General features: G+C 34.2%; 1 protein-coding gene across 6 annotated transcripts in view; it reads left to right on the top strand.

The window, feature by feature from the left end:
- Window positions 1-23173, top strand: part of LOC116463465 (glutamate receptor 2) — a 133807-nt gene that overhangs the window by 54580 nt on the left and 56054 nt on the right. For all 6 annotated transcript variants that reach the window (XM_032146584.2, XM_032146583.2, XM_058434655.1 and 3 more), the window contains exon 3: window positions 19339-19578. In XM_032146584.2, coding sequence (XP_032002475.1) covers window positions 19339-19578 — 240 coding nt within the window. The remainder of the gene's footprint in view (window positions 1-19338; window positions 19579-23173) is intronic.

Below are 23173 nucleotides of genomic sequence, written 5' to 3'. Positions count from 1 at the left end.
GCATGTCCCACCACACCTGGCTAATTTTTGCATTTTTCGTAGAGACGAGGTTTCATCATGTTGGCCAGGCTGGTCTCGAACTCCTGGCCTCAAGTGATCCACCCGCCTCAGCCTCCCAAAGAGCCAGGATTACAGGCATGAGTCACCACACCTGGCAGAACATTTTTTTTTTTTGAGATGGAGTCTCGCTCTGTTGCCCAGGCTGGAGTGCAGTGGTGCAATCTCTGCCACGCAACTTCAAGCGATTCTCCTGCCTCAGCCTCCCAAGTAGATGGGATTACAGGCACCCGCCACCACACCCAGCTAATTTTTGTATTTTTAGTAGAGACAGGGTTTCACCGGGTAGGCCCGGCTGATCTCAAACTCCTGACCTCGTGATCCGCCCGCCTTGGTCTCCCAAAGTGCTGGGATTACAGGCGTGAGCCAACGCACCCAGCCAATTTTTTTTTTTTAAGGTAGAATTACAACAAGCCAAGTATTATGGAGAAGAGGATGGGAATTCTGGGCATATTTGGTCCGTTCAAGGAAATGCTGTGTTGATTTAATTTTGCTTCTGTATTATTAGTATAGTGACCCCAGTTAGCAAAATAAAGTTTGAGATTGTGGGACTTTGCAGACCAGTGCAAAGTCACATCTGAGAGAGGAGGTAGTATTCTGTCTTTCCAGAAGAGGCGTATCTCCTAGCTGAATAATCTGAGGCTGCAAATATTAGATCCGTAATGAGTGTGAGGAAGACCCACAAAGGAAATTACCATAATTAATGTGATATTTCTAAGTATTAAATTATTTACAATGTAGGAATTATAAATATATTGATGCTTACTTAGCTTAATTAAATTAAATAAACCCTTAATGAGCAAAAACAATTTCTTCAGTGCAAAAATTCATCAGAATCACTGGCCTTATATAAACAGTGGATATATGTATTACATCTTTGTCAGTTTGGATGTGGAAATAAATCTTTTAGTGGCTTTAATTCTATTTATCATATTTTAATATTTGCAATGCTGTAATCTAATTTTCCTTTGTATTTTTCACTTTTAACCTGTGATTTTAAAAGTTGTTAGAAATTAATGTCCTCCCTGAAGTAAATTAAGACACTCACTAGTAATCTTTAGATAAAATTAGCCAAATCTTCATTGGTAAAATAGAGATAAGATTTATTTTATTACCTTGTGATTATGCTATAAGATGAAAGAGATATTAGGTATGATGTCTTTCCCAAAGGTAAAGGTTTAGAGTTGTTATAAATGACTAGTTAATGACCTGCTTTTTTAGATTAATATCCAGGCTAGGATAATGTTAGAGAGGTTTTTAATATTGCAGCATTAATATAATAAATTCATATTTAGTAGAAAACAGATATCTGAAGAGAAGTAGATCTCAGGTTTCTATAACACAATAGCACTTTGACATTTATTGTTTCAACTATTTGTAGGTGTCATGACCCAGAAGAAACTTAATGAGATGCAATTTATAATTCTTCTGAAGCCCAAGTTTGAAATAAGTTGATGTTGTGTGAGAAGGGGAACTGGGTCAGCTAGTGGACTAATTAAGTAGTCAGCATTTATTTCTTAACACAGCTTGGTTGTTACTTTATTGAGAACTTTAAAAAAAAAGCTAATTAGGACACTGCAAGTGGCATTAAACTTTCCATGCTGAGACTTTTGTGGACTTACATTGGATGTGCTGTATTTTCTGTTCTTCATCTGATCCTTAATGACTTTAATCAGGTTTTCATATGCCCTGTTCTCCAAAGCATCCATTATTCATTCAAATCATTTTATTAAATATGTCAGACCTACACACAGTTATACAGCATATTAAAGCAAACATCCTGATAATGCGGCACCCAGTTCAAGACATAAAACATTACCAATACAATTGAGATGTCTTGAGTTCCTTCCACTATTGTATGCCCTCCATGTAACCCATATCTCATATTTGATGTGTATCGTTTCTATAAATTTCACTGTATTTTTACTACTCATATGGTTTACTCTAAAAAGAGTATATAGCTTTTCAAATTTCTGCAAGTGATTGTCTATCTTCTGTAACTTGGTTTTCCCTTACTCAAAGATATGTCTTTAAAATTCTTCAGCACTTAATATTTATAGTTCTATATCATTATTTTCACTGCCAAATATTATTTCATTATACACTCCAGTGCCTGGTGGTTTGTCGATGGGTGTTTTGATAGTACAAGCAATGCAGCCATGAATATTCTTTTAAATATCTCCTTGCATACATTTCTAAGTGTTTCAGAGCACAGGCCTGAGAATGAAATTATTGCTGGTGTGTACTTCTTTAAGTCTACAGGATTTTGCCCAGCTGTTCTTCAAAATGGTTCGATCAATTCACGTATCTACTATCAGTATATGACATCTTGTTTTTATATGTTATTAATTCTTGGTATCATTAGACTTTTCACTTTGCCTATTTGTGGATTTGGCAGGGTACCTCAATTGGTCTTAATGAGCATTTCCCTGATTTATAGTGTAGATGAGCATCTTCTAATTTTTCAATTAAGCCTTCTGAGTCCCTTTTAAATGCAGTGTCTCATGTCATTCTTAATTTTATATTGGGTTGTCTGTCTTTTACGTACTGATTCATAGTTCTTTAGATAACCACAATTCTAATTCATTTTCACTTATATTGGATGCGGGTATCTCGATTAATGTTGTGTTTTGCCTTTATATTTTCTTTATAGCATCTTTTTATAAAAACTTTTGAAGTAGAGGAATTTATAAATTTTTTATGGTTTCTATTTCTTGTATCTTGCATACACTACCTTTTCCTATATTTAATTTACAATGATATTGGCTTATATTTTCCTCCACTTTAAAAAGTTTTTATTTTTAGATTTAGTTTTTAGCCTACCTGTAATATTTGTGTGTGTGTGTGTGTGTGTGTGTGTGTGTGTGTGTAAGGTTGAGATTCAACTTGCTTTTTTCTTTATGGTTAATAAATTTCCTGAAAAGCTTCTAACTGAAGAGTCTATTTCCCTCAACTTTGCTACAATGCTACCTCTATTTCAAACATTTTCTATATGTGGATTTGCTTCCAGGCTCTGTGTACTGTATCGGTGTAATAGTTGAAAGTGTCTCTGCTGTTCTTGGTCTCTTGCTTTTTTATAAAAGTTCAATTCATTATTCGTTATAATAATAATTACTAATAACAGTGACTACAATTTATAGATCACTTATTGTTCCAGCTATGTGTTAATTCATAGGTGAGCATGTCTATATTTGAGGAGAGTAAAGAGTAGAGGATTAAGTAACTTGGCAAATATACACAACTAGTGAGGGATATAATAATAAGGATTTAGACCTATGTCCACCTGACTTTTGTGTGTATTATTTTAATAATACTTCTGAAATTAAAACCAGAATAGCTAAGCTGTATTAAACTGTTTCTATGCATCAACCTTTGTAAAAATGATTTTCAAGAATCATTTCCTTTAATCCATACAGATAATGTACCCTACAGAATCTATTATGTAGAAACTATCATATCTCATTTTTACAGATGAAAACAATTATGTAATGTGCCCAAAGTCATACAGCTATTATCCCCAGTAATACTTGTTCTTTATTGTATATTTTTATGGTGCACAATATGATGTTTGGAAAAAAACAATTTTTCACACATGAAAATGTCTATTCAAATTTTTATTGGATATTCTTTTTCTGTGATCTTGGACAAGTTATTTAGACACTCTTATTTCCTCATCCATTAGTTCCCAAACTAGTAACAAATTATGGCACTTACATGACTTTTTTTTTTTTTTTGGAGAGTTAAAAAAGTTAAAACAGGATTATGCCCAAAGTTAGGGCTTAATAAGAGCTAGCTTTTACTACACATTCTTTTAAAGAGGACTTGGCATCTTTATAATATCATCTTTCTATCCATGAAAATAGTAAATCTGTTTATTTATTTGTCTTTCATAATATCTTCCAATAAAGTTTGTAATTTTCTATATGTAATTTATGTTAAATTTTATTCTTAGGTGCAATTATTTCTATTCTTTTTTTTTTTTTTTTTTGAGACGGAGTCTTGCTCTGTTGCCCAGGCTGGAGTGCAGTGGCGCCGTCTCGGCTCACTGCAAGCTCCGCCTCCCAGGTTCACACCATTCTCCTGCCTCAGCCTCTCCGAGTAGCTGGGACTACAGGCGCCCGCCACCACGCCTGGCTAATTTTTTCCAATCCTGGACTTTATTTATTTGTTTACCACAACACTTATTTCCTTTATGAGTATCAAAATTGTCTTGTGTATACTTTATATAATCTCTTTCAAAATTCAGGGAAGTTGGGCTATTTAAAAAGAACTACAGAAGATTTAGCTATTAGAAAGACAAATATCCTCTGTAGTTTGTATTCAGATAGGTGGTTATGTCTACCAATGACAATGTTGAGATTAGGGACATTTTGGTGTATTTCTATATTCAGTAGTTTTGCATAAGATCCTATGTTTCTTTATTCTGTATAATTTCTGGATGTTTTGAGGAAATACATATTTTAAAATTTTGATTCTATATTTGGGGTATGTTATAGTGATAACTGGAAGAAGCATTGAGCAGAAACAGAAGTAAAATTGAGCCTTGCTTATTTGGGGGTGAAATATTAAAAAAATCATTTGTTCCCTTTTAAAAATGTATTTGTTTTTAGCATTAACCTTCCTCTGCAGCTTCATTGCTGACCCAGCTAAGAAGTGGCAGAAAGTACATTGGAGCTCTGCTGTGACCAATGCTGAGAAGGCAGCAAAGATTTGATTTGCAATGAAACTGGTTTGGTTTTAAGTGTTAGAATAAATGTTGCAAAGGGAAAATGTCTACTTGAACAGGGGCTCTTTTTCAAAAAACTAATTTAAATATGTCCCTTAAAATTTCCCAGAATAAAATGGACATAAACACATAAGAACTTATATAATTAAAAAATGGTTTTTGTTTAGTACCTGAGCATTGCTGAAAGTAACGAAAGTATATATGAGTGCATCAGTGCTCCCAAATGTTACATTTATGAAATTTAAAAAGCATGTTACAATTGTCTAGAGTATCAAAATCATAAGACTTTGCAAATACTTGATGTAAACACAGTGATTACATTAGGCAGGTTCTCGCTGTGTCCCATTTTATTTTGTAGTGGTTGTAGAAATGCAGATGAGAAGATAATGTACAGGTAAAATTCAAGATTCTTAAAAAGTCCTGGATGTGTCATGAAAGGCATATATCAATACTTATCTTCATTTAACTTGTTACTTAGAATTGTTTTCTTGTGACTTGTTGCAGGAAAAGGTATAGCAAAGATTAAATTTACAAATTATAAATATCTATTAATAAAGTTTCTTGATGGATTATTTGTCTTATTTGGATGCATATCATACAGTAGCCTGCAAGCACACAGACACACATACACATACACAAACACTGTACAAGTTTATATATTAAAAATAAAAGAAAATCATTTTAAATAAAAAGCTAGAGAGATTATTTTTCCCTAATGTCTTTTTGACTTAGAAAATCTACCACTACTCTGGAATTTATTTTTATTGTCTATTGAAATATATATTCAGGTTTTCTTGTGACATCTTCTAGCTGCTTCTAGACTGCCTGGGTTCAAATTTCAGCCCTACTGTCACTATCTGTGTTAACTTGGGAAACTTATCTGTCTGTATATTGCTTATTGGGAGCAGTAAATGACTTCATAAATGTAAGACCTTACATAGTACCTGGCACATAATTTTATATGTATGTCTTAGTTACTACTTAAAAGAATAATGGTTACAGAAATCAGACATACTGTCCTTTTTCCCAAAGCATTTTTAAAAATTTCATTCAATTAAATGGTAGATTTTGGTCATGCAATTATACAGCAATAATACATAATACATCATACTAACTTACTTTAGGGGAAATATTATTTTATGAAAGTACTATAAAATTTCACAAATAATTTGGCAAAATCCTATCAAATCAGTATATGGTTACGTTTGGTCCAATGCTGTTTAATATGTTTTGAGAGCATGAGATGTGTTGAGTAAAAGAAAAGTATACTTACACATACACAAATATAGCTTTCTCTCTTCCTCATTAATATTCATGTTGTCTTGGACATTCTACAAGATTCGTATTCATAAAACTCCATTCTTGTCTGGTTACATCACTGCTTTTTTTTTTTAACCAGATTACCCTAGAAGGAACTAGTTCACGGGATAGAATAGCAATTTCATTCATATATAGATCCAGCAGGCATATTTTAGTTTTCCTAACTTCGATGCTGACTTACTTTATATTATTCACATTTATTAAAGATCCATTGTCATCCTTACTGAAGTATGACATATGCCTTAACTTTGTTCTTAAAAGTTTGAAATCAGAACATATGCTGTGATTCATTGAGAAAGTTTTTTAGAAGCTCTGGTTCTCCCCAGCTTGTTTGTTTTTATGACATCACCTCTTAAGGACTTGGCAACTATCTAGTGGCTCTGAAAAAGCCAGACAACCAATCTGGGTAGTTCACGATTCAGTATTGATTTTTGCTCCTGCTTTATTTTCACCAGTCGCATTTAATTTAGACACCTTAAAATGGACAAATCTGCAATATACTCTCTGATTTATATACAAAAGTGCATGTGTTCTCCAGAACAAGACGTTCATTCATTTAGATATCTTCAAAATGATGGCTTTAACTGAATTCATATGTGCCTATTTTCCGTGATCACATGCAGTTGAAATAACTTACGGTGAAGCACATTATTAATATTTTCCCTTGAAATTAGCTATCATCTGCTCATTCCAATTTTCTCCATGTTTTTCTGTCATAGAAATTAAATAGCTATTAGAATTCTAATTTCCACGGAGCTTCATACTCTCTTTCCCGAATGCCTCCTTTTCAGCTGTTCATTTGTTGCCCACTTCCTTTCTCCCTCTCAGTAGTTTAGCTCCATCTTCTGGCCTTTACTAATGAATAATTGTTGCTTTGCTATTTTTTTATTTGCCTTGTTGCAGCTATGGTGGTATATTCAGAGTTGGCTGTGAATAATTACAGAAAAAAATAGAAAATAACTAAATATTGATGTTATGTAACTTGCAATATATTTTCTCCTATTTTTTTTATTGTCTGAGGACCACAGAGTAAAACAGAATTTGAGGAATTATTCACATAACCTATGGGCTTTTTAAAAGTCCATCTATTATTGAAAAGGAAGAATTATGAGCTGCATAAAAGAGTTTAATTATATACATTGATCAAATGCATCGATAATTCAAATTCTCAATTTTCATTGCACAGATAACATAGTAATTGCACAGGTCCCATATTAATGGTATACTTTGTAGTTTATCATTTTTATCAGAAGTACAGTAGAAATACAAAGCTAAGGAGAAATAATTTCACAAAGTAGAAAGTTCCGAAAGTGAGTAGAGTAAAATTCTTACAAAAATAATTGCTTTCTCACCTAGAAGAATCCGAAAGAATCAATCCAAAAGCTCATAGAACTGATAAGAGGGTTCAGTAAGATCACTAGACATAAAATTATGATTTGAAAGTCAATAGTACTATCAATATCTAAAATATAAAATATAAAGAAAAATTATCTGACAGTAATGTAAAAAAGATACAAAATATCTAGGGATAAATCTAATAAAATGTGTGAAAGGTATGAATAAATGTGTGAAACTACTGAGAATGATGAAACAGTTCTTAGTCGGTAGTGATTGGCTGGTAATGTGGTAAATATTAATCTCTGCAAATTAGTTTGTATTTCTATCTCATCCTAAGTAAAATCCTAAAGAAAAAAATGGAAAACAGTAGGTACGAAAGTTTTGCAAAAGGACACTGACCTCAGTAGTTATTTCCAAAATAGTGTAGTAATTAAAACACTTGCTTTCATCTTCAGAAATAGGCGTAGGGACATACAGAAATGTAGCATATGATAAATGTGACATTTAAAACCAAGGAAATCAATAAAATTACATTAAAAGCATTGGGAAATTGAACATCTATGTAGAAACAAAATAAGTTAGGTTTTTACCATTCATAAAATCCAGATATTAATATTAGAAGAATTTAATGTAAAAGGGATAGTTAAAAAATCAAACATCCCAGAATATTTTGAAAAATCTTAGAATGGGAAATCCTTGTTACACAAGACACAAAATTTAGGAATCATTAAATGAAAGACTGAGAATTTGGTTACAAATGTCATCATAAACATGGAAAAAGGTAAGAGGAAAAGGAAGAAAAATAGGGGCTTTACATATGCAGAAGATTAAAGTATATTAGAAATCAAAACTTAAAGGGTAACCTAATAGTAAAAAGAAGTGTACAAAATCTAGGAATAGGTGATTAATAGAGGAAACTATGAAAATAGATGCACTTTCTTACTAATAATGATGGGAATCCAATTTTCCTGTTTATCAGTGAGGTGGCTGAATAAACCAGCTGTGGAGTCAGGCTGCTGGGTTGACACCCACTCACCCGTTTCTAGAGATGATAGCTGAGAAAATTACTTAACTTGCTTCCAAGTTTTTTAGTCTCTAAAATATGGATAATATTAGGACCCATGTCGCTTTACAGTATTACAAATTTTAAGTTAATACATAAAATATACTAAGAGCAATGCATACTGTCACGAGTACAAAAATGTAAGTTGCCATTATTAAAACAAAAATGAAATGCCATTTTTACCGGTTAGATTAGTAAAAACTGAAACAAAGAAAAATATCAATTATTAGTGAATTACACACAAAAAGTTATTTTATTGATAGGAATGTTAATTGCTACACTATATTTGGGTGATAATTTGATAGCGTGGATAACCTTTCACCCAGTATAACATTTGACCAAGCAATCCTACTTTTAATAATCTGTTCTGCAGAAATAATAGCAGATGTGCTCAAAGATGTATGTACTCACATGTTCACTGCAACCTTGTTTGTAATCACAAAACTCTGAACAATCTAAATATCTTTCAATTAGGGAATGTTAATAAAATGTTGCTGCTATCTTCAAACTAGGGAATACCATACAATGGTTTAAAAGAGTGAACTAAGTCTGTATCAACATGGTAATTTCCCTGCCAGATATCAAAGTAAGCCACAAGATAATTGTTCTGTGATGTCCTTAATGAAAAACGTAACAAAACCGGAAACATACAAACAAATTCGACCCTTACTAGAACTATGGGGCTAGAGGTACATCCCACATTATTGTTAACAAGGGTTGCTTCTGGGAAGAATAGTAAGCAAAGGGAATTTACATCCTTTTAATCGGTATGCTTGTTTACATTTGTGTTAAAATATACTCCTGCTATTTTTTAATTACAGACATTTAATTTAGAATATTCAAATAAATGTAAGGGCCAAAAACGAAATAAGTTACGAATCCTTTCTGGAAGGAACTCGTTTCACACCATCAGTTGTAACTAGGCTCGTATGATTGTATGGGTGTTGCAATGGAGTAGGGCGACTGTCAGGGTAATGTTAGAGCAATGTGCCATGATCCCTTAACAAGCATTAAGTCATAATTTTGCCGGGACTCAATGCATCAAGGGTGTGTGAGTCCATTGTGCTAAAGATAATCCCTCCAACTCCTTGGCAATTTATAGATGAATGCTAATGGCCCAGAGCATTTTAGCATATTTATATAATTTCGCATTATATAATATTGAAAAAAATGTGTGCTTTGAAAATAAATGTATGTGGGTTAACACATAAGTACTATGGCACATGCGCAGGAACCCTCTTGCTTACCAACAAGTAAGAGGAGCAAGAAAGTTCTGTGAAACTTTCAGAAACTCTTTGAGTCGTTCAAAGCAAAAGTGTTATCCAGGCTAATTTGAGGGTATCCAGACAGTAAGGTGATAAAGTTCTGTCTTTTTTTGTATTTTATTTAAAGGATAAATTTTAAGTGGGAATCTTATAGTCATTTGAACATTTTTCAGTTGTTTTGTTTAAAAGTAAGTTTTATCACAGACACTAAAATGATTATTTGGACTGAGATGTCATTGAATCTATGTTTGATACATACATAATCCCTCGGTCTTGTACATTCTAATTAAGATCAGACAAGAGATGGCAGGTTTTTTAGGCATTAAGACCAATGGTGGCTGTAAACACGAAGAAGAGAAAAAAAGAGAGGGAAAACAGAGCAAGAGGAAAGAAGAAATATAAAACAAAGAGGAAGAAATATAAAACAAAGAAAAAGTAATAAAACACAGAGAACGATATTATTTAATCCTTGAAATTTATTGTATCTCACATACATTTTCCATGAGAAAGTATGTGATGAATAATAAATATGCACTCCCTGACATTTTCTAGAATTTCTCTCTTTGATGTTCAGCCACACAGGCCCAAGTATGAGCTTTGAGGGCATGGAGACATTTGAAAGCTGAGACTTGCCAGCAGCACACAGCTGGCTGGTGTCACAGCAGGGATTAGACACCAGGCCTGCAGACATTCATTCAGCCTGGCACTCTTTATCCACAATATTCAAATTTCATCAGGGCATAGAGTGCCCAGAACTCACATAGAGCATGAGTTGAGCAAGAATTCACAGAGGATAGAACTATGTGAATTTATAAGGAGAAAATACATATCCCAAAGATAAAGAATGAGACTATCTCTTGTGAAATAGCGTCTGATATAGACAAAGGTAATTCTCTTTCGTTTATGTATCCAGAACCCATCATTAAAATTCACATGAGAATTATTGCCTATTACTGCTGGTTCTATGATTGCCTGCTATCCCAGATGATGAATGAAGCCAGAATAAATGTTATAGATTTTTTAAAGCTGCGTATAATATGGGCAACAGCAATAAACTTTCGCCATTTCACCTCACTCAGCAAACATAACACGAAGGTCAGAAGGGGTAAATATTTGTTAGAGAGAATGAAAAATGTATTATTACAGCTTCATTGTCTTCTACTACTGAGTGATGAAGTTGCATCAATTTAGTATTTCTGTGAAACATTAGATCAAAATGTATGCAAAAGAGAAGTAATTTATCATCATAAATATTTGTGGCAGAGCTATAGGGAAAATCATCAGTGAGGCAATTTATGGAAAATGTCATTGGGGCGTATGTTTATTATTCTTTGCATTCCTCTGAATCAGTTGGTGTTTCATTCAGTAGCTATATACTGAGTGTCTGTGCTAGGAACTTTGCTGGGCTCTGGGGAACAGGAGTGAACAAAGTAATGGGTAGGCTTTTAAGGAAATGAGAGTTTTCTGAGAGATGCTACACTGCCAGGTCCAGAATGGGAAATCCTTTCTATCCATAGATAGGGAAAGAATTTGCCCCTGTGGAAAAGTGAACTTTAAAATAACCCCATTAATGCAAAGTAGATGGTTTAACTCCATTTCATCATAAGAAGAGAACATTGTATTTACCTACATTTTGTGAGAGTAAAGGAATCACAGGTCTATTTTTATGATTCCCCCCAATTTTTACCTGGAAACCTAACATTACATGTTCTATCTGTTACAATAATTGTATTTTTAGGGGAATAAATGTCGCTTACGATATACTTTAAAACTTGAACAATTTATTTCAATTATGTAAATAAGACATTTGAAATTGTGGGAATTTTTCTATATATTTTCATGTGCAAAATTTGTTATTGGGCATATATTCCATGCAAAGAAATTCAGTGTATGTTCCAGGCAAAAAAATTTACCTCATTTCATTTAGGTTTTCAATTGCAGCTTGCTCTGTGTACTTTTTCAGGTTAGTAACGTCCCCTCTCTTGGTACAAACTTCTCCACTTACAAAATGTATATGGAAATCTTAAAATAATAAAATTTCACAAATATTCTAAATATTATATTTTCATATTAAAAATGATTGTGCTATTTTCCTATTAGGAGAATGAATTAACTACACTTCACAGGTAATTTTAAACTAACAGCTGTGATTTTGCAAAATGATAACGAAGGATAAAAATATTGTTATGACATGATTTCAGAAATACCCCACTATCAACAGAAATGAAATTTTATCATAAGAACTCATTTTATGTCTTTGCTAGACCATTGGTTCTGATTATATATTCATTTGACAAGTACTTAATAATTATATAATTGCGAAAATTTCTGATTTGGGTATTGCAGAGAATTCAAAAATTATTATGGTTGATTTATTGTCAATAACACATTTACCTAATAATTTATAATTTTTTCCAGTACATCTCTATACATTATCTAATTCAAACTTAAAAGAATTCTCATGAGGTAGACAGGAGAGGAATTAATAGCCCCATTCAATAGATTAGGAAGCATGGTTAAGATCAGTGACTCTTCTACCAGGTGCCTAGGAAAATATAGAGCTGGGCTTCTGATTCGGGCAACTGGGGAGTGTGCTGATGGAGTTCATAATTAGGGAGGATCATATTCAGTTGATGGCAAGCAAGGAACCCTTCCTGGAAGAATTGGTAGTTATTAAATGACATTTATCAGTTGCCTGCTGTGTGCCAAGTACTTGACAGGTATTCATAGGTAAATGGCACTTCATTCTCTCCTTTCAATTAGCTCACAGTTTATGGGCAAACTAGACAAATATAAAACAGGCTAATACAAGAAAGGCAGATTGCTTTAGAATCACATGCAGGAGCAGCTTGTAATTCAGACCACATAGAGCAGGTAACACCTGAGCAAATGTTATATGTGCTCTTCTCTAAGCAATTGCAAGAAATTGATGGATTTTAAGCAAGAGGGTTATATCTGCCATGAGAGGAAAGAGATTTATTATGGAGGCTTTTTGAGAGGTTATTTCAGCCATCTAGTCAATAGGTGTTTAAGGACCATATTAAGGCAATGTCATGAGAGCTGGAGAGCACAGACAGAGAGGTCTAATGGGCAATATTTGGTGACAATTCATATGCTGAGAATAAAGGAAGAGAAGTCAGGAGTGATTCTAACATTTTTTGGCCTGAAGAGATGGGCTTGATTTCAACACATAAGCACTTGTCTTGTGGAATTGATGAATTTTAGACTAAAGGAAAATATAAGCAAAATCCTGGTGCATGATTAATAAATAGTTAATATCAACATTAATTAGAACATTAAAACGTAGGAAAGTCATGAGAGACTTATAGGGCCAACACTCTTTTCAGCTTATGTTTACTTTAATACTTCCCTGTCCCACAATGAGGCAGGTAGGTAATATTTTTATCGTTTTTTGCAGATGACTAAGCTCAGACAGACTAGTAAAGTCACTTGCCCAACAAATCCAAATAGAAAATGGCAAAGCCAAGATTCAAACCCAGTTTGTTCTCACTTTTAGCCCCTAGAGCTGCTGTTTCTGAGGTCAGAGCCTCCCAAGATTCTTGAAAACAGAATAATAATGTCTCTGTGATATTTAATTGTTTAGCTTAAAGTAATGTGTGTTTAGATATTGTAAAACAGTGACATTTTGTGTATTTCTTTTTTCTTTTTTGACTCTAGAAAGCTCACACATGAGTTCATGAAAGAATTGAATATTTTAATTAAAAATTATACCAGCAGGGAAATAAATACAAAATAATCATGAAAATACATTACTAAAAATTCATATATATTTACAGTATATATTTTTTATCAGTAAATAAAGGATGATAGCTCGGGTGATGACGAAAGTTTGGAAAATATTTGCATAAGGAGTTGAATTTGACCTTGTTAATAGGGATGAGACTGCTGAAAGATAGAGTTTGAAGAAAAAGAAAAAAAAATTGGAAGACAGATCTTTGAATGATGCCTTTATGTGATGTGCTTTAGGAAGACTAATATGACAAGAGTATAAATTGAAGGAAGGTAGAACCAAGGAGAAAGAAAAGGAAAGTGAAGGTGCAAGAGATGCTTAAGAAGCACTGTTATGGAAACTTCATGTAAGTGGGGACCTTACCCGTTGTGCTTAATACTGTCTTCCCCAAACCTAGAACAGTGCATAGTAGGTTCTTAAAAGTGCTTTGTAAATGTGCAATGAATGAAGTAGAATAAAATTTAAATGGTGATGGATGACATGCATAGGACAAGAAAGAGCAAGAAGGTCATTATTCTGAACTATTGCATATAAATTATGGCAATAGTTATCATGCATGAACAGGAAGGGAAAAATAAACACATAGATATGGTTCGTCAGAATAAAATAAAGTATTTTTTCCTTATTTTTATGGAATTAGTTGGAAATATATGGTTTTAGAAGTTTCCATATAATGAATTGAGGGACACTGGAAGGTGACAGATTGAAGCTAAGCTTTTTTTTTTTTTGAGAGAAATATTCTCTAGATTTGATCATTATATTTTATCAAAAATGACTCAGTGTGGAACATCAAAACATAGTAGATAAAATTCCATTTTTTTCCTGAATCAGATCACAATACTCATCCTCTTTGTTGTGCATTTTCTAAACCTAACACTATGCTTGTCACATAGAATATTTATGGTGCATTTTTTGGTAAATAAATAGTTATAGGAGATAACTGGGATAATAATGAAGGTTTGGGAAACATATGCATAGAAATTGAATTTGACCTTGTGGAAAGGGGTGAGACCACTAAGAGGTACAGTGAAAGAAGAGAAGAGAAAACAATTGGAAGACAAATCCTTGGAGAAGGTCTTTTTAATTTAGGATGTAGGAAGAAGATAAGGCAGTGAAAGATAATTAGAGTGAGAGGAAAAGTACCAAGATGGTATAATTTTACTTGGCAGCAATGTGGAAAAAGAATTAGAAGAGAGCAAGACTAGTAGCAGTGGAAAGAGAAAGAATTTCAAGAGGCAAATTTTGGTCTAATAAATTCAGAGAAGCTAAGAAAGCTAGATCCAAAGAAGAGGTGATTATTTTTAGTTACCAGGAGATCCTTACTAACAGATGACAGGGAAATTTCAGTACTGAAATCAGGGTCAAACTATGCACAGGGTTAATGTCAGAAGTTTAGGAGAGAAGGAGAGAGGCTTTCAGTGGTTTCCATATTTTGATGTCAGAATTCCTTGGTGATGCAGCTTTTACCAGTTTTTGTTCAAACTGCAAAGAGGCTGTTGCCATTTCTGCTTATGAAGCAGACTATGCTGATTCATTGAAGTGAATCTCAACTTATAAATCTAAAATATGTAAAACAAAAAAAATCATGCTCCGTTCTTCTCCCTTTCTACTCAATAACTATGCGAGGCTATTTAGATTTTGTTAAGCATACAGACTGTATCGTGTATGCTACATTAGCAGCACCAATGAGCAGAATGACCTAAGAGAAAAGATGTGTGTTGGATGCACCATCAGCATTGTTATTGGCTTATATCATCTGGGCTTGTAATAAAAAGTGAAATAATCAGCAAATTACTTACACCCAGGAGATTATCATTTCTGCTGTTTGACCTAAAGTGTCTTTTAGAAGGACTTGCCCTTTGCTGAGTTTCTCAAAGTTGATATTAAATATTTAATTACAGAACTCAGTGAGAGCATCTTTACTTACTCCTTTGCAATCTGGTTTGAATCTCAAGACATAAATGCAATTCTAATATTAATCAGGACTATCATTGAGAAACTTATAATAGTGTTTCATAGTGTTATTGTAAAGGTCATGAAGCTGGAGGTGAAACTGAGGATTTCTGTTTCTCTGCCTCCAGACGTGACTGTATAGGATGTTGGTATTGTATAACTCATTTTAGAAAGTTGTCTTTGGAATGATTTTCAGAGTTTATGACACATTATTTTTGATAGTCTCGGTGGTAGTAAACCTTCCTTCATTACAGGATGGATCAAAGTTAAGGAAATGGCTTTAAATTTTGGAGGCATCATTGGGGAATAAGGTAAAGATGAAAATGAATAATTTCCCTTCTAATGAAGTAAAGAGTAATTCCAAAGTACTGCAGCTAATATTCTTGTGAAAGGTGTCAGTAGGTTATATTGCCTATGCTAAATTGGGGCAAGCATCAATATTTCAATGAGAACAGTCTTGGATATTTGGGGATAACATGTTAGAAGCATAGTGCTAAGTTTTTCATCTTCAGATGGTTACTACAAACGGGGCAAGCAAAGTACCTTAGTTTACGTCAGCATTCTGATGGATTTGATTGATTCCTGGTTGTAAATCTCAGTGGTATTCTTATCCTGCTTGGGGACAGAGACAGTGACTGTCCTAAGCTACAGAGAGGGAAATGAGCACTGTTGGCCGAATGGCTGTTAACTGTATGCATAGTCAGGAGACATAAGAAAGAAATATCCAGAAAAATAGAGGATATAGGCAAATGGACACTTGAGTAAGTGCAATGAAGAAATAAAGGATAAGAAGAGAGGATTGAGGGAGACCAAAGAGAGTCAGGAGAGAACGGCTATTGTTGTAAAAATAGGTTCATTGGAGAATTAGCTGAAGTGCATGGGGAAAAATAAATTGTCTTCTGAGTTAGATGGATAATTCCTTATGAAGTTGTGTGCAGCTTTTGCCTGTTGTTGGGTCAAAGCCAGTGTTTCCAGATGGCTGCAATAACCAGGAGGTCCCTTGACAACTCACTCCAGAGCCTAAAACAAATTGAAAATGAAAGGTATGACTCCTTATTAAGATTGTCTGTGTATTCAAACAGTGGCATTCTTTATCAGGCATCCTGCTGACACTGTGGCTGCTGTTTCCATCACAGAAGCTATTTCACTTAAGATGAGAAGAGGTCTCATTAATAAATCATATTGCATGATATTCCTATAGTACCTAGATGACATGCCCACACTTTGCAGGGAAATGGAATTAAACTGACCCGGAGAGAATTTTAAATCAAGTCTTTCTTTTATGTGTCATTTGGAATCATCAATTGCTAAACACATTTAAGATTTAAGATATACCTGTCAGTACACATACACTTATGTATAAAATAAGAAATCACTGCAGAGTTTTCCTAGATGAGATGAAAGCTATTTTTCATGTATGTGAAGAAAGGACTTAGTTATCAAATACACTAAAGGTTATTTTCAACTCTGTACCCAGACAAGAACAAAAAGTATGGGCATGAATAAAAGACAGTTATTTCATCTTTGCCTTATGTTAAGGTGTGAAATAAATGAAATGCATTCAGTTGCTTTTTGAGATATTTCAGTCTGCTTTGTAGAAGATTGGTAATAAAGGATATGTAAATTTACATATTACCCAGATTTTTGGCAAATAAGGACCACTTAAAGAGGCAATCTTGCTTTCCTTTGGATTCATACTGTACAACAGTTACTAAACATTATTGCCTAATATTTTTTGATTGTCTAGAATTGGCAATTAGAATCTGTACATATTTTAGCAATGCTCGTATTCATGAAACAAATCTATTTTTTCTACAGACCATCTATTTTTGTGAAGGAAATACAATGATATAAGATAGGGTTTGTTTTATCCTTCAAAAAGGATTTTTTAAAAGGATGGTAGATGTTATGTTCTAGGTTGTTAGATTGTGTTTCTGGATGACTGGTTTCCAGTTTTTGGATTGAAATGACCCCAAGATTGAGAAATATCAGCTATTTATTTATTTAAAGCCACATAGTTGGCCAGGCACGGTGGCTCACGCCTGTAATCCTAGCACTTTGGGAGGCCAAGGGTGGTGGATCACGAGGTCAGGAGTTCGGGACCAGCCTGACCAACAAGGTGAAACCCCATCTCTACTAAAAATATAAAAGTTATCTGGGCATGGTGGCACATGCCTGTAATCCCAGCTACTCGGGAGGCTGAGGCAGGAGAATCACTTGAATCTGGGAGGCGGAGGTTGCAGTGAGGTGAGATCGCACCACTGCACTGCACTCCAGCCTGAGTGACGAGTGAGACTGTGTCTCAAAAAAAAAAAAAAAAAAAAAAGAAAAAGAAAAAAAGACACATAGTTGACTTTACTAGTAGCTTTAAGCACTGTTCTGTGAATGGTCAGTGCTCTGTAGAGCATTACAGGGGATCAGTCTTGGACAGAGTAACCCTTTTTTCTCAGAAAGATATTACTGGATTTATGTTTCAAAATATTATTCTTATTATATTGTGGAGAATTGAATGGAAGGAACGTAAGTAGAGGAAGGAGGACAGTTGGGTAGGTGTTTCACTAGTCGGGTAAGATAAGCCGTATTACTTATTAATTAAGAGCATGGATTCTGAATCCAGACTCTCTATTTTGAATGTAGCATCTATCACCTATGCAAGTGTCTTTGGTAGCTCACTTAATATTATTCTATGTGTCAATTTTTCCATCAGTAATTTGGAAATAATTATAGTTCCTACCTCAAAAGTTATCATGAGAAAAAAATGAATTAACATACCCTAGAACATGCCAGGCACAGGGCAAGCACAATGTTAAGTATATACTGTTAGTGAACTAGGATGTTTGGAATGGGGAGAAAAATAAGTGGCCCTTATTTGAGTATATCGAGGTATTATAATGAGCACATAACTTAGTTATGGACTGACTTTTGGGGAAAGGAGTGAAAGCAGATAGTGTCATATGCCATTCACTGGAAATAGAAATATTGAAAGAGGACGGGGATTGTGGGAGTGATGAGGATGTCCAAATACAATATTATTATTTGTTTAAGAATTAATATGTAGTGTAACATATAGGGTAAGTTAGGTCCTTGGGGAAGATTAAAATGAAAAGTTTTGGACTTTATTTAATTGCTTCTCAACTGAGTGACACGATATGACAGAAGTACCTTTGTGGGGACATGTGTCTGTATGTATCAGGGGAGTCTGGTATCTATCTTGTCTTAAAGAGGCTTTGGTCAGCATTAGGACTCTATGGAAACACATTAACTTTTAGATATAAAAGCATCGTAAATACAGTAGAGATTTTTAAAGGAATTGGACACAATATGACTGAAGTGCTTTTCTGGGGACATGTCTCTGTATGTATCATGGGAGTCTGGTATCTATCTTGTCTTAAAGAGGTTTTGGTCAGCATTAGGACTCTATGGAAGCACATTAACTTTTAGATGTAAAAGCATCGTGAATACAGTAAAGATTTTTAAAGGAATTAGATTATGTAGGGAATGAGCTGTCATTAATGTGTATAAATCTTAGGTGACTACAGTTTATTCTTATAGCTAATGTTGTTTTACTCATACATTTTTCATATTTGTTCCTAAAATATGTTGATACTTACATAGCTTGTTAAACAATGATGTATGCATTTTCCTGTAACCAGAACTACTTTTTATGCTTTATAATCTTTTAGATTCCACAAATAGAATGCTAAGTAAATAAGTGTTAATAAATTACAATGGATCATTAAATCTATATTTCTTTCAATATGTTAATTTTGTATTTTATGTAAAAGGACATTAAGTTTTAAGCAAATTCATATGATTGTGTGCCAATTTCAATGATTTTTCCTTTCTATTTTTCCTATTCTTCTAGTCTGCTCCCAGTTTTCGAGAGGAGTCTATGCTATTTTTGGATTTTATGACAAGAAGTCTGTAAATACCATCACATCATTTTGCGGAACACTCCACGTCTCCTTCATCACTCCCAGCTTCCCAACAGATGGCACACATCCATTTGTCATTCAGATGAGACCTGACCTCAAAGGAGCACTCCTTAGCTTGATTGAATACTATCAATGGGACAAGTTTGCATACCTCTATGACAGTGACAGAGGTAAGTGACAGTATCTCATCTCTTTGTAATGGGGCGAATTCAATGCCTACACTTGACGCTTCTATGGATGTTATAAAGCTGCAAAGGTGCAATAAAGCCCAAGGATCCTTTGGTTTAATTTTGCTGTGATAATGACTAATGCAATTTTAAACCTGGGAAACGTATTTAGAGTAAAACAGCAACAACTACAAAAGCTGTCTGTGTACAATTTAGAGAGACAGACTGTATCAACCCAATACCCAAATATTCAGTTGTAATATAAAAAGCAATTTTTGGCATCAGCAGCTAAAAATCTATGATAGCTATACTACTAGTCCAAGGTGAATGAAGTGGCTTGAGTAAATTTAAGTGAAACATACAGTAACATAGTTATTAAATATTGTTATATGCAGAAGTTTTATCAGGCAGATAGCGTTATTATTTCCCTTGCCTTAAAAACAAGATCCCCGAATCTCAGAGAAGTTAAAGGTTTTTCTCAGGATCAACCCGCTTGTGGTACACCTTACACACAGGTCTCTGATACCAAACCTATGCTTTTGACACCATTCCACATAATTGTTTATAATGGGATGATTTTGAATAGCATGCCAGTCTTGATTCATTATGTTAAAATGTTGTAATGGAGGGAGGTACAACCTTTATGTTTCTCATATCCCTTGTTGTTTAGTATTAGCAGACTTGCTTGATTTATGTCATAGAATCCCAGGTGTTCTTAACCATTCCCAGCTCCATAATTGGGTGTCAGTAGGTTTGTGTACTCCCTAAATTGTATGAAACATCTTGTGTGTGTGTGTTCATATGGATATGTTTTTTGAGAGAGTATCCATAAATCAAAGTCAAAGGGGTGAGAGACCACTATTGTCCTAGTACCTAAGTACCATACTGTGCTTCCCTCAGCAGCTTGCTTCCTGGAATATTTATAGGTTCAAATGAAAACCCAGAAGCCTATTTTGACCAAGATAGGGCACCTTGTTAACCCGCAAGGGCAGACAAGAAGAGAGCCAGCCGTCAGTCAATTCTCCATTGATCAGTTTGTAGTCATTTACTGCAGCAATCTCAAGTCAGGAGTGCAGGAACTAGGTGTCTGATTCTCTGCCCTGTTCTCCTAATCCTGGGAATGAGAACACTCAGTGGAAAAGCCAGTCAGCACTCTACAAGCCGAAAAAAATTTGCTATGTCAACAACTATGTCCCCCTGCTTTGAGAAGGGAGTACTTGGCTATTCCCATAGGGAATTAAAAACTAAAACAGAGAATCATTTACAGTAAATATAGATTTCAATGTGCTGGATGTTTCTGAAGCACACTTATTAATGTGATAAAAGGGCTTATAAAACTGAGCGTATTAAATTATTTTTAGTTTTTCCTCTTGTTCTCTGCTAACTTCTTTAGTATTTTGTGTTGTTCAAGCTAGCCTGAAATATGGGTGTATTCTTAATACCTCTTTCATCCTTGCATCCTATTGATGTGATTTCCACGGCCTAATTATATTTTATCTGTAGACACTCATCCTTGTCGTTGCCGTTACCCCAGGCCAAGCCACCATAATGTGTTCAGTCCCTCATCTCTCCAGTTCCACCCTTGTCTTTTTTTAATCCATTTTCCATGAAGTAGCAGGAGTTACTGTTAAAAAAATTTTTTTGGACTGCATTACTCTCTTGTTCAAAATACTTCAATAGCTTCTCATTATGATGAGGATAACACTGAAAAATTTTAGTTGGCTTTAAGGTCTTATAACACCCAATTCCCACTCAACTCTCCATTGCAATCTGCTGTCTTGCTCACTTATTAAAGCTAAATCCATTTGACCTTCTTTCACTTTCTCAGATACACCAAACTCTTTCGCTTCAAATCTCTGCCTGTATCACTAATGCTTACTCCTCCTTGAGAACTGGGTTCATATATCATTTCCTCAGAGATGCCTTTCACACTGTTATCTTTCAAAGCAGTCTCTTCTTTTCCTTTATAGTACTTAGGACAATTTATAATGAATGGTGATGTTCATTCTGTCACTTAAGAACTGCCTATTGAGCCCCTGCTATGTTCCAGGGACTGTCTTAGTGTCATAGGATAAGCATTATGTTTTTCATGTAAGGTGTGGCAATAAGCTCCAGGAAGAGAGTGCCCAGGCAGTGCTCAGGGTACTGGATGTTCAGCTCATGACTCTCTACCCAGTGCTTCAGATAATGCTAAAAAGAGAGTTGATTTTCAGTAAATGGTGTTAATAAGTAAATGAGTTAAACATCTGTGTACAGTATTTTAAGTTCAGGATGATTTTATAAGCTAAATTTTGCTTGCAGAATTGAATAATCGAATGACTAATTCTCTTTACACTTTGATAAGGTTGACTGAGGATGGCATTTTTAGTTTAAGAATATACCTCGCCTTCATCCTTACCCTCACCATTGCTTCCTCTAGTTAAAACTGAACTTTTGAGAAAAAATTCAAAAAGACAGCAGCTGATATAAGTTAAAAAAAAGAGAAACTCTAGAGTTTGAGGAGAGATACTCAGAACGACAGGCTCTGGAATTAGCTGGTGAAGATGGATGGACTTACGTACTTGTGAAAAAAATCTGGACCATTTTAAAATACTTTTATTAATACTTAGAAATATTAAATGAAATTGAAATGATGAGATAATCTACAATTATTAAATTATACAAGTTGATTTGAGTTCAAGTGCATCTGTTGAGATAAAAAACATTAGAGTGATAATATTAAGTAATAATATATTAAAGCCAAAATGACCTTATGGATACATTTTTAAGGTGTTATCAAGTAGCTGTTGATGTTTTAATGTGAAAAATATTTCAGTGGCCTTTTATCTGAAGTTATTTTCAGACATAAATATGTAAGACTCTCATAATACTGGCAAAAGACTTGACCTTTGTATAATATTTTACTTGGCTCATGGAAATGGAATTTTTGCTATTTGTTTTTTCCTTATTAATGACTTAATTTTTATGGCTTTGCCATCATACTACATTTTAACAAGCTTATTCATACATTTAGTGGGTGAATTGTTTTTCCCCCATTTGGTCCTGAAATCATTTTGCTTATGCTTCAAAGTAGGCACCTGCTTGCTTTAGTGTCACATGATTTGAAGAATGCACCTGTGTTCCCTTTGTCCACATTAACCACAGTCTGGAAAATAGATCCCATGGTTTCATCTCTCTACTTGTATCTCTACATGCCTCAGTTTCAAAGAATTTGGTCTGTTCTTGATGTGGCTGTCTCATCACCTTCTTGATTATATGATTATTTTTAGGCTGTAATCATCTTCACTTTTTGGAGAGTCTACATCAGGAATATATATTGTTAAATTATAATGTCTAAATTACCATTCTTTGGAATAGCATAGGGTCCAAATGTGAAAATGATCTCCCAACATTCTGCCCTAATCATGAACTAGATGAAAAAGACTTAAAATTGTTATATGCTGCTTAATTTCACTACCTTTAACTAGTGAAGTCATTCCTGCTTCGTGGCTATCTGCTCCAATGCTGAGCAATAGGCCAAGAGACTATATACCACTTGTAAACAATTAGAGACATGGATGCATGGATAGAAACATCTTTGTATAGCAACATCTTGGTA

This window comes from Hylobates moloch, unplaced genomic scaffold (assembly GCF_009828535.3).
Source record: "Hylobates moloch isolate HMO894 unplaced genomic scaffold, HMol_V3 SCAFFOLD_37, whole genome shotgun sequence".
Lineage (NCBI taxonomy): Eukaryota > Metazoa > Chordata > Mammalia > Primates > Hylobatidae > Hylobates > Hylobates moloch.
The sequence above is the reverse complement of the archived record's forward strand: the minus strand, read 5'-3'. Positions and strand labels throughout refer to the sequence as shown.